This window comes from Polypterus senegalus, chromosome 1 (genome assembly GCF_016835505.1).
Source record: "Polypterus senegalus isolate Bchr_013 chromosome 1, ASM1683550v1, whole genome shotgun sequence".
Taxonomy (NCBI): domain Eukaryota; kingdom Metazoa; phylum Chordata; class Cladistia; order Polypteriformes; family Polypteridae; genus Polypterus; species Polypterus senegalus.
The window spans coordinates 156,674,673-156,688,458 of record NC_053154.1 but is presented as its reverse complement, the minus strand read 5'-3'; the positions used below and the strand labels follow the sequence as shown (position 1 = coordinate 156,688,458).

At 34.1% G+C, this 13,786-nt stretch overlaps 1 protein-coding gene across 1 annotated transcript in view; it reads left to right on the top strand.

Moving 5' to 3' along the window:
• Positions 1–3,249: 3,249 nt before the first annotated feature.
• The window catches only part of LOC120533809 (ephrin type-A receptor 3-like), a 486,863-nt gene continuing 476,326 nt past the window's right edge, over positions 3,250–13,786 (top strand). The window contains exon 1 of the mRNA XM_039760793.1: positions 3,250–3,399. Coding sequence (XP_039616727.1) covers positions 3,312–3,399 — 88 coding nt within the window. The 5' untranslated portion in view covers positions 3,250–3,311. The remainder of the gene's footprint in view (positions 3,400–13,786) is intronic.

Genomic DNA, 13,786 nt, shown 5'->3' with positions numbered 1-13,786 from the left:
TATTTTCTCTGTTAATCATCTTATCATTGTTGATCAGGCCTATGAAAATGGTGTTATCAGTAAATGTAATGATAGTGTTGGAGCTGTATTTAACCCTGCACTTCAGGGTAAACAAGGAGTACAAAAAGAGACCCTGTAGAGTGTCTGCATTAAGGCAAGGTTTGTTGTGTTTTATTTCTTGTCTTAAACTGTTGAGGCTGTCAAAAAACAGGGCCTGTTAATGTCCTTTGAGAGATTGCTTGTGTGATCTTGGGCTATACAAGAAATTGTTATTGTAATGCTAACATTCTGTACTTTCATAAGTCTATATTTTAGAAAGTCCAAAATCTAGCTGCAGAGAGTGGTTTGCTTTAATATAGCAGTAAAAAATTACATTTAATAAAGAAAAAAATTACCTTGTTTATAGAAATGTCCTTAGGATTTTTTTCTGGTACAAAACAAGTGGATTGTTTTTATACAAATTAAGTAAAATTGCAGAAAAAAATGTATATTAATCAAAGCTATAGGGTGCCTTTTAAAATCTGACAAAACTTAACATTCTTGGCAGTTGATGGCTGTACTAAAGGAAGTTCACTTTGGTACTTATTGTCTGGACCTTAGTGAGGTACGCTAAAAATATTAGGGCTAAATTAAAAGATTTTCTTTCAGGTGACTTTGAAAATATTAAATATCTTTAATCTATAGCATGTAAATCTTTAAAATTAATATATTTTGATAGTATTTACAAAGTCTAACAAAAAATTCATATTCAGTTATTGAATCTTGAAGATCAATGGATGAAGAGGACCAACTGATTTGAAGGTCCTGCATTACATTATTTACTAATACTACTTTTTATATATTTAAAATTTAATTTACGGTTGACACCACAAAAACAAAGAATTCAAAACTGTCTTGTTCATGGGCAACTCTAAATAGGCCTGATGTGAACCACCAGTCACGTGTGCAATTCAAGTGTCTTTCCTGAAACAGACAACTATCATCTCATCAAGGCTTTGTCTTTGCTTTACGCCCATTGCTGCCTAAAAGCTGCTGTTTTTTGTACTGGAAATGGAAGTTTCAGAAAATGATTGGGTGGATAAGTGACAATGTTAAATTAGAACTGTAAAGAAAGTTCAGGATGTTTACCTCTTGGGAGCTGTGCTCATTTAAGGCATATCTTTGTTTCACATCTACAGTATATGACCTTCTTTGTTAAACTTGCTATTAATTTTGAATTCATATTAAAGATTAAATGAAAGTACTTTTCTTAAGATACTTTTTTTTCCCCATGTGATTATTTCCAGGTAATAAACAGTTAAGCAAAACAATTAAAATATAAAAGAGCACTTAAGAATATGTTGCAATTTAAAAAACAAATAAAATTCATAGATTTAGAATCATTACAATTAGTGTTTTATTAATAAACTTCCTAGTTTCCTAGCATATAAATCTATAATAAAATAAATAATATAAAATACATAACTTAAATCTAAATTTCATTATATTTAGTCACAGATATTAGCAGAAATTAAACAGTTACTGGTCTGTTTGCTTATAGTATTCAAAATATATCATTTAACATTTTTCTTTCACTTCCTGCGATAAAGTTATTGTCAAACTGAAATACTTTTACCTTATTTCTTTTTTTTTTAGTTGCATTTCAAAATGACAAATGTAAAATGTCTCCTTCTGGGGCTTGATGCCAGAGAGGTATGAATAGAAATGACTTGGGAATGGCTTATCCGGTTATGATAAACTAGTTGAGCAGACTGCAAAGAAAAAAAGAGAAACTGTGCTTGTTTTCCAGATGATATTTGGAGCATTCACGGTGAACAAAATCCAAGGGGACTATACAAAAGAGAATTACATGTTCTTTAGCAGTCCAGACATGTCATTAAGTTTAAAATGCACATTCAGCTTACATTCGGTAACTACTTCGATGAAACTCTGGATATGCACAGGTCATTTAGATATATTTATTTAGTCAATTAAATATATTTGTAATTTTTCTATTTACCCCAAATGAATATAGAATACTGTAACCTACCTTATCATAGATATGGTATTCTTAAAATATTGATTCAAATTGATAAATAATGTATGCAAACACTGTACAAAATATGAAACATAAATAAATGTAAGCTTTATTAGACTTATTTTATTATTTTTTAATTGCCTGTATTCATAATATTGTAGGAAGTTTTTTTTATTTACACACTTCCTATACAGGCTTGATTATTGTTTTGCAGCTAATGCTGACACCTTAATACTTGAACTCCTTGAGACCCTAAATTTAAATTCAAAAACAGGTTTAAAAATGGGTAGATGAACTTCTGTTTTTATGTATTTGTAAACATATTGCCAGTATCCCTACTGAAATATGAATACTGATGACTTATTACTGTAACAAATATTACTAGCAGGAACAGTAGCAGAAACATAAGTGTTACATGAAACATCTACCATTTTTGACATAAACGTACCATTATTAATGGTACACAAGTTCTGACCACTAGTGACCACCATAGCCCAATCTGGACTAAGCAGGTTCACTTCAAGTTTAATTAAGCGAGTTCAATAATAAATGTGTGAACACATGGCATAATGCTGGAAGCAACATTGCATATAGTATCAGAATTAATGTCACCGGTATTATTGTTGTCATTATTAAATAATATTGTAATTATTCATTCATTTTTTGGTTAAAAAAGGTTATTTCTCTCCATTTTAATTGCCTTAGCAGTAGTTGGATTTGCTCACCATTTCTTGCTTAGCATGATTTTTTTCTGTTATTTATTATTAAAGCAGTATATGATTTGAGTATTCTCTCTATGATCACTTATATTGATAATTGCATTTAGGATTTGTTTTGTGTGTCATCTGTTTAATACTTTAAAAAAAATGCATAGTTATTTAAATTGACATCTTCATTTAAATGTCAGTCTAGCATTAATCCGTTTCCTTGTTAAGGGGGCATTTGTTCATTCCAAGCATATGCTGTGATGTTTAAATTAAGAGTGTTATGAGATGCATGACTAGTGTCATTAGTGATATCAATTTCTGCCACCTTTATCAAATTATCATTCACAAGAGCAATATTACAATTCCAATCTACACGAACCCGGCGTACACTCGCTGTGACCCATGATCCCTGTCCCGGTTCACGCTTTTCCTGACAGGGGACAGTCCTCGAAGTGATTGACAGAGCCACGCTGGCTGCGGATCCTCCTTCCTCCTGCCTCCTGCACTCATCTCCTTTTCTCTCTCTCTCCTTCTTTGCGCTCAGTAACTTTGTACAGAGGGATGCGGTCGAACGGCGCTGCCTGAAAATGGCACTCCTATGGATTTATCCTTCCCTTCTGACTCTACATCTCTTTTCCACAAGTCAGACGTTAAGGACTTATCCAGAAAATGAAGGTAGGACTGGAGAAAAGGGGGTTCCCGTTAAACGCCATAAAAGCACGGGGTAGCGCTAGCAGCCGCCTGCGCATCACTTTAGCACCATCTCCCCTCCAGTATGCCAAGCTTGATATGAATGGATGCATAGCGCGTGGAGCAGACAAGCGCAGGAAATTGTTCATATTTTTTTTCCGTGACTCTTTTATTAAAATTGAATTATTTATGTTTAAGACGGGGGCAGGTTTTAATCATGTTTGTCACCGGATGTATTTTTATATTCGCCTGTAGCGTGTAACAACTTAAAACTATAAAATGAAAGTTTGTTTTTATAAGAGTGTATACGTGTAGCTTTGTCGTTGTATTATATGGTAAAAGTGTTTTTTGCTTAGAGATTTGATAACCCCGAGATGGTCCTTACATAAGAACAGCTCGGTACTCAGGCAGTGTGTTCTATGCAACTGATTGTGGAGTTGACAAAATGAACACTGATACACACACTTCGTTAGCTCTGTGAATTTAGTGTTTCGGATTCACGCATTCAGTGAGTGGGATTTCAGTCTTATAATAGGTTTATGTAGGGTCATATTTATTTTTAAAATTGACAAACGTGCAACCTTGGCCAAAGAGAGAAATTTTAAGGCAACACTGCTAATACGATGCTGTTAACACGTAAAAAATGCATTCTGGTCCGTCGCCAAGATAATCTTGTGGTTCCATCAAATACGAGGGTACTTTGTTACGCTGACCGCCTTGCTCCAATTTAGATTTCGGTGAATGTCCTAACGATGTGCCCCACCACGTGTTTGTTTTGTTTACCTGTTTATTTTCTCAAGGAATCAGTTGGGCATCCGAAGAACATAACAAATTCTTGTTGCAAATAAGCTGGTCTGTGTTTGAAAAATGTTTTGTGTTCAATTTGTAAAGCGCCCCGATTAGCTCTTCTAATGTGCTTTATGCTTACAGTAGAAAACTGGATTTTATTTTCATGCTGTCAGTGTAAATTGCGTTTCATGGAAGATTCAGTTTTTTTGTTTTTTTTTAATTCTCTACTATGTTATATAATAGTGACACACTTTTCTCTGCATTTAACTGTGATGGTGCGAACATGCGAATTGTATTTCACTGCTATTTTTCTTTCATGTTAGCGTTTATTTTTTATGAACACACAGCAGAACATTTTTGTATTATTTATGTACTTCTTGCGCTAAGAAATATTATGCTGCAGTATCAGTAGAAAAGCCGCTGTGGTAAACTTTAATCCTAAAACTTTTTAAAAAACGACAATGGAATGACAAAGGAAACGATATATTAGAATTACTTTCAGTTATGTTACCTGCGTTCAGTTTAAGGTGACCGCAGCTCATTCGGCTCTGCTAGTGCAAACGCTTTCCGTGGTTATATTACAAAAAGTAGAACTCTCTTTTCTGAACGGTCGCAAACTAAGATCAATCAGAAGAGAGGAGCATGTACTAAGCAGCCTGCACTTACAAGACTATGTATAGTGAAAAGTCAAGCAAAATGATGCCTTTCATTGGCGGCCCCTTCTTCAAACAAGATGTAACATATTGTAATCTTTTTAGTTAGCCAATAAAAGGTGTCATTTTTGCTTGAATTCTCACTACATCCGTAATGGCCAAAGCGGTACAACACCCCCTAATAACTAAAGAATAGGTATGAAATCTTTTTTCCCCTCTTCACCTCACAAAAGGGCACCATGGACAACACCTGCGATTTGATATGTTATGTTATGACGAGGAGCCAGTAGATGGCGACAGAATAGTTTATTTTTGCTTTTCATTCGCAGACCTAGCGCTATAACGGTTGTTTGGTACCAGATGTACCCACTTTCAAAGGGCAGCTAATTAGTGAGCTCCAACAAGATCACACCTGGGTGATATCCGCAATTTATTTTCACCTTGGTTACAGGAACAATAAGTGTTGATGTGTTGTGAGACTGTGGGCTCTTTATGCTTATTAGACTTCTATAACAATCAATTAATAATTTCATCAAAAACACGTATTTTCAGAAATCTGTCAGTATAAACTTGCACTAGCCATTCTGTAACCGTAATCACCCCTTCGAGAAACAGTTTAAAAATGAGTTGACAGTGATGTTTGTTTGTTTGCATGCAGATGTGAAGGACACCAAGGTTATAGTCAATAAACCCCTTAACCATAAATAAGAGCAAACCATTTTCAGTAATATATAGGCTATGATTCATTCACTGAAAAGTCTGCAGTTCTGGAAAGAGATCTCCCTACATGTATATAAACAGTTGCACATGTTTATGTAATATGATGTTTCTTTTCCAGTATAAAATCCTTTAAAGACAGTGTCATTGCCTAAGCCGTCAATATACAAATGAACACATCCATTATATCCATCCATCATTTTCTGAACCCACGGTAATAAGTAATCATCCTTTTTATTCTTACAGTATAATCAATAAATCTTTTAAATGCATATAATATGATGAGAAAAATATAATTAAAGATAATACAAATTATTCAAAATGTGAGATCCTGGCAGTGGAGTAAATATTAATGTAAAACACTATGGAAAGTATATGTCCCCACAGTGACCTCAATATCACACCATTGTGTGAGAGGATAATACTGTACAAGTTTAAGTAGATGATCAATGTTTAATTACATTCACATCAACTATTAGTCAAGCAAGCAATCGATCAATCATTTTTCCATATATGTACCAACTGAGTAGTACCAGTGTTAAATGAATGAACATATGCAGTGCAGGAAAACACATCAGTGATCATTTTACGTACAGTAGGTAGTCACCAATGCAAATACTTTATAAAGGAATTAGCAGATTGCTAGGTGTACTAATGTGCTAAATACAATTGGAGTAATGGTAGAAAGACAATGGAGGAAATAAAAACCCAGCCATCATTAGAAAAGAAAATAGAAAGTAAGTCTTAATACATTGAATGTTTTATCCTGATTTTGAGTGCCATATTGATAGGTAGAGACTTGAGCACTATACGATCAATGAGAAAAGACATGTATGTCAGCCATGGATAATGCACAGGGTGGTAAAGCACTGGTAAAATTATAGATTTCTGAAATAAATTGGGAGAAGCGTTATCTTCGCTTTCTCTTACGAACTTAAGAAAAATTTGCCTAACAGTAGGTTTCTGAATTTCAGGTGGTCATCAGGCTTTTGGCTGCGGTGGGCTGGCGCCCTGCCTGGGGTTTGTTTCCTGCCTTGCGCCCTGTGTTGGCTGGGATTGGCTCCAGCAGACCCCCCTGACCCTGTAGTTAGGATATAGCGGGTTGGATAATGGATGGATGGATAGATCAGGCTTTTGGATGGAATTCCAAAAAGACACCTTTATGCCAATCATAACACTTGAATTTATTAGTTTTTCGTGGCAGAACATTTTGCAAGTTTGTGCTGGTAAATTTTTGAGGGAATAATGAAAACTGCGAAAAAAAATCGTGTTCTGAATTTTAAAGGCCTCTCTTTAAATCATGATTTTATCCCATCTAAACCTTACAGCACAACTAAATGTATCTCGCTGTTAAGAAAAAAAAATGTTCTTCACCTTGATATACATCCTGGAATGCAAATGGTGCTGTTAGTCTATCATTTTTGTCATATGTCTTTGACATATGAAGTTTATTTTTTATAAGCAGCAGCATACTACATTTATTTTCAGGATTTAAAACTACAGAACATATTAAATACAAATTTCCACTGTAATACAGTAGCTTTGTTATGAGTTCTGAATTAGTTTTGTAATTCTTATTCTTAAGTCATGCTGTTCAGTTTTCATCTTGGCTTTAAACTGAGATTCAGGTAATTCAGAAAACCTCAGTATTTATTGTAAAATGAAGAAACTAATCCTAATTTCAAACATCATAATTCAATTTTACCTGCAGTTATTTGGTGAACTGCAAATGGTCTTCATTTTACAGTCGACCACTGTCTGCATCTGGTGATGCTGTCAGTAGGGAGAAGCCTTGCTATTCAGGAAATAATGAATATTTTCTGTGCTAAAATCTAGAATGGAAAGTATTTTATAATTTTTTTTCCTACTTTCAGCATTTAGCCAGCACATGCAATTTTATTTTCCTTTTTACAAATAAACAAATGTGTTAGTAAGGTAAAAGGAGTCAAACTAATGTACGTATATTGTCAATGTATTTAATGTATGTAGTTTTATGCTATCCTTAATTTAGAGCACTCTAACAGGTCAATACAACTTTTCATGCATTTATCCAAACTCTTTATGTAAAACCTGGACATTCATGTGTCCTTTTCATGTAACCTGTTCCAGAATTAGAATCGGCACTAACATAAATGAAGAACATGTTTTAAAAACAGGTGTATAGAGGTGACCACATAGCAAAAAGGCCATATACCTTCTGCCATGTTTCATTAACAGGCCACTGAAGATGTGATGATTTGTGGTGGAATGTAAATGAAACAAACATGAATAAAGTGAAATAAATTTAAAACATTTTTAGTAGATGTGTCATATTGATATCAGCTTGAATAGCATATGATGTCTGCACACCACAATTCCCTGATTAGTTTAGTGAAATTTCTGTTTAATATAAACCATTTTAGCTAAATCACTTTTCCCAAAAATCTGGAAGAGTAATGGAATATTTCCATTTTACTTTTTAGAATAGTTTTACTCCTCTAATCTGCATAAAGGAAGTTTGATAATAGGTGGGATGAATATTCTGAGCTTAAGATATTCATTTTACACATTGATCATTTTTTTTGATCAAGCTTATTTCGTTATTGTTAGACAAACTGAGTATATTCTGGCAATATTTGTACAAAGCATATTTTCATTCATATGCACACATGCGCATATACACACTTAAAATGAAAAAACGGAATGTGCTTACAAATGACCTTTAAAGAAGATGTATTAACTATAATTATGGCATGGATTATGTTTTTAACTATACACACATGTTCACATTTATTTGATTAAATGGAAATGTTCACATCCTTCTATGAAACCGTCTGCTCAGCAGCTTTGTTTCATTTTAGTCTCTGTTGATATCAATACAACCAGCCTCACTTCGTTGAAATGAAAGAGAAATCAGGTCCTCAAAGGATTTTCTTTGAAGAATAGGATATGTACAGCTAAACTTGGCTGGTGGTATCGCCAAGAAATGAGATTATAAATCAGGTGGACAGTTGGAAGTTATTGATGGACATATGAATGCAATTTTCCATCACGGTGTCCTTGAATGCAGAATTAAACCGTCAGCCCAAACCTCATTTAGAGAAAGGATTGAGTTTCAGAGTGTTTATGGTCCTGGCTATACAGCTAGGTCAGACACAGCTTTTCTGATTATGAAAGTGATTGGACGGTTACTTTTCAGACTCACTCTGTCTGCATGCTGATTTCTTTGGTTTTCCCTGAATTGTGCTAAAGAAGTGGTTGCAGATCTACTGTATTAGACAGGCAATGTATTTGACCAGCTGTATATTAAAATATTCTATTCTCATTTCAATATTAAGTGATTTTGTTTATGCTTTGTTATGTTATGGTTTGTTAGTTATCATTAGCTGACCAGTTCAGTACAAAAATAGGAATCTTTTTATAATGTTTCTGCTTCCAAGGAAGAAGAGACCTCAGAAAGCAAAATAAATGACAGAGAACAAGGGCGTGATCTCATACAAATGGCTTGCATGGGTAGATCATTACATTTTAGTCAGATTAATTTTCCATGGTGCTTATGACAGTAGTTTTGTTTACAAAATTATTGCTTTATTTCCTAAAACTATTATGTTATATTACTTCACTGATTAATACGCAGTTGGGCAGTTTGTTTGTTCACACAATTAGTTTGCTATAATAAAAAAAAAAAAAAACAATTGTGTTATATAGTGTTTGTATGCTTAATATACAAGAAGGTCATGTGCAACTGGAGAAGAGAAAAACAAACTATGAACCATGAAACATTCTCAAAATTGTTTAACCAACTCAGGGCCATGGCAGAGGGCTTGAGTGTATCCCAGTAACAATGGCCACAAAACAGGAAACTGTTCTAAACAATATACCAGTTCATTACAATGCTCACTCAACATATTCACATTCACATAGAGCCAGTTTGGAACTGCCAGTTAACTGGAAGAAACCTTACACAGACATTGGGAGAATGTAGAAATATGGGGACTGGGTGATGTTTTGTCCTGGAGACTCCTTCATTTTCTCCAGTGTCCTCGCTGGATGAATGTTTTTATTTTCTTCTCCTCTGTACATCTGACAGTAGTATTTTTATATTTAACTGGAAACTTACAAAAGGTGGCTATTTAGTTTTTCTTTTTAGTTTTGTCTCTTTTTGATATTTTATTTGTGTAAAGCACTTAGAGCTGCTGATTAATATTGAAATAATTTCAACAGAATTAGTCTGGTTCTGCTCTTTTGCTGTATTATGCACTTCGGTCAAACACAGCTTCCTTTATTTCTATTCAATTGCCAGTTAACAAACATACATCTGCGTCTCCAAATAGATTCCAGAAGAACAACATATTTGAACATTGTACAAAAACATTTAGTACATCCTTTTATGCATTTAAACCAACACCAGAATAGGAAAGTATATAAAATATCAGAAAAGTATTTTTAGTCCAACAGTGGAAAAAAGAACACAGACACGTTGTATGTCTTGGAGTTCTCTGCTCTTCAGTTGTGTCCTTGGTGACTTTTTTCTTTGAAGAATGGCCAAAAAAGTCTGAATTTCAACAAGCCAACACTCAGATAAACAATTTTTGTAGAAAAATATACTGTACAGTAATAGTGTTAGCTGCTCTTTTTTTCTTATTCAAATGCTGTCTAGAAAAAACGTTTAAAATCAATGATGCATCTTAACAACCATCTATATCTTTTTTCTGTAAGTACTATAAGTAGAACATTCTAGGAAGTTATTAATTATATAAGAATCATATCCCTGACCTTGAGGGTTTGTTTCTGTATTGTAAATGGCTTTGTTTTATAGCAGAAAAACATTCTAATAGTGTCTGCATTACATTATATACTTGAACTGGTACTACCATAATTCTCATATGTGTAAGTTGAAGCTAAAGCTCTGAATAAATACTTAAATATAGGGAAAATAGAACATATACTGTAAAGCCATATAAATCATAGTTACATTTTCACCATTTATTACATCTTCCAACAGTTGCCTCACAGCAAATTATGCAAGTAATAACAATAAAAATGCATTTCAATTGCTTTAAAAATGTTCAGTTTCTGTTACATTGTTATTAACTTCATGTTGATGTAGAGAATAAGTGAGGCATAATGGCTAAATTCATGTGAGATAAAAGGATATAGTTGCATATAAAAATCAATCAAAAACAAGTGGGGTGTCAGTAAGCAAGTAAGGTAGGTAAAATGTAAGTTGGTAAAGGTGAACAATTATGCAAATGAATGTTACAATCTGTCTCCTTCTATACAGGAGGCTTTTAAGGAAAAATCTGAACACTACACACAATTTTCATACTGTAGGTAGCTATTCACTCTAACTTTACACATTCCACTGGTACTATCACTTTGCTACTATCAGACCTATTGTCATGAGTATCGGTATTAAGAAGCATTTGCAATGTCACATTCCTGTTGAAAGAAGACTTGTGTCTCAATTTCCTGTTTTTTGCAAAAAATGGAACCAAGTCACTATACCTTTTTTCTTTCTACTTAATCACACACTACCCTCACCTCGTAAATTACATTTTTAAGTTTCTAATTTGGGTTCATATTAGGATTGCTGGACTCATCGTTTTTTCTTTGTACTGAGAAGATCACATTTTATTCCTGGTTTTGATCCTCATTAATGTAATAAATGGAAAAATAATGCTACATTTTAGTTCACAAGAAAATGATCCTGCCTTAATCAAACCACCTCACAATGTGAAAATGTACATCTAATATCAGAAATGGTTCCATGCAGTGTTTTTTGTTTGTTTTTTTCACCTAAATGGTTTTCTTTTTGCTTTACAAGCCTAGAGAGAGAGAAAAATGCACTTTACTTTTTTGTACAATGGTTCTATAACGCACTCATTGTGGAAATATTGGCATATAAAATGTATGAACGGAATAATTCACCTTTTTACCAAGTTATTTGTTGCTTTTTTGTGCTTATTGTATTTTCACATGAGAAGCTATAAAAAAAACTGGTAAAGGAATGATGTAGATATCAAGAATGTAGGAATGTGGAGTAAATTACCAATGAAGCTGGAAACTCAAAACTTAACCACAACCGAATAAGCAAACATCTATGCAAATCTGAGATGCTGTGTGTATTTTCAAGTTTTGTGATGGTCACAGGCTCAGCCTAAATGTTGTTATTATTGGACTGCTATGTAGATCCTTATATGCATGAACAACTGGATTGGAAAGGTGTGTTAGAGGAATCTTCAAGTTATTTTCTTCATAGAATCCTTTAACTTTTTTGCCAGGCAATGAAAGGATTATTTGCTTTAATAAGATTCCCTCCTGTTAAGCTTAATCCACTTTTCTAATAAGTACTTATAGCATCAACAATTAGAGATTGGGAAATGTTCAAGTATCAGATTTTGTGCTGTGACCTCTCACTGCTGGGAGCTATAGACTGAAAACTGAATGTTAGAATGCCTGAGAACACACATTGATTCCTGAGGGGATAACCTCATCTGCTGGCATCAGCAACCCAGAATGGCAGGATGTTTATGTATAAGTTACAAAGCATTTCAGGGCTACCTCCAGAAGGCAAAGGTCAATATTTTTTTAATTGGTTTAATTTATAATAGGTGTTAGTATTGACAGAAACATATTTTAGCTCCAGCATGGACAATCCATCTAACCTAATAGAGTAGACAATTTTCATTTGGTTGCTTTATCCATGTCCTTGAAAAGGCCACAATCAACTGAGCTCCTTTTCTGCCCTTAATTACTCTTTGGAATTTCACTTATTATCCACTGAATTATTAGCCATCAAGGGATCTTAATACAAAGTGTTACATTGCACTGCATCTTGACTATTTCCAAATCCTAAGCATACTGTAAGTTGTTACTGAATTTGTAACATTTCAGCAAACAAACAGTAGTCAGCATGTGCATGGTTTTGGGTATTTTTTTTTCTGGGCATGGTTAATTTTATAATATACTAACTAAATTAACATGTGCTAGAAAAACTGAAGTAACCAATAAACAATTTTTGTAGACAATCGAAAAACATGAAAGCTCACACTGCCACTGTCTAAGATAGGATGTGAACCCAAGACTCTAGAGCTTTTAGCTGGTCCCATTAAATATTACACTATAATGTTACACTTTACTGATAATGACAAGTCCAAGGTTGTTTATTGAATTTGAATTGAGAGAAGAATGATTACTCAAATTTTCAGTGCAACATCTACAAAGCTTTACTTTTGTTTAACTCATTGTAAAGTCACAGCACGAGTGGAAATTGTTTAGACTAAGTGAATGGCACTTGATTAACTTATTTTTCGAATTAAAGAACATCAGAAAATCCAACTCTCCCTCATCCTAAAATCCATTTTTTTCTTGTAAACTACCCAATGTAGAGACAGACTAAGCAATACGTTGCAATATATTGGTATACTGCAGAAAACAGGATTGTTTTCTGGGTAGCCATCTGCAGGGAGAACATCCCTGAGAAACTGCTGGTGTCCTTTTACCGCTGCACAGTAGAGAGCATCCTGGCCTACTGTCTCTGTGCATGGTTCTCCAGCTGCACAGTAACACAGAAGAAAGAGCTCCACAGGTTCATTAAGGTCGCCCAGCGGATGGTCGGCTGTCCTCTTCCCTCACTAGAAGATCTACATAGATCCTGTTGCCTCCATAACGTCAAGAAAATTCTTCAGGACCCATCACACCCAGGATATGCATTGTTTGAACGCCTGCCTTAAGGCAGACATTTCAGATCCATAAAGACTAAGACAAATAGACTGAGAATAAGTATGTGTCCTTCAGCCATCACCATGCTGAATGCTGCTATGTGGTCAATCTGACCTAGTGCACCTTCATGTTTACAATACAATACACTCTCATGTTTACAATACAGCTCTAAGTTAACACTGGATAAGGACAAGTGCAATATAATGTATGTATGAGTGGAAAACATTGTTCTGCTGTTATGGACTATTTTGGTACTTATTTTATTCCCTTTTTATTTTAGTTTTAACTTGAGTAACTGTGTTTTTGTATTTTATTTTATTTTATCGCACTGGAAAATTACACCTAAAATTTTGTTGTACAATATCTCATTGCTATAATGACAATAAAGATTTTGATTTGATATTGTGGGAGACCATTTGAATAGCACAATTAGTATAACTTCACGTCAGCTGGAGGGCAGGAGAAAGATAAGGAGAAGGGTAAGAATTAAGAGTTAAGATGCTATGAAA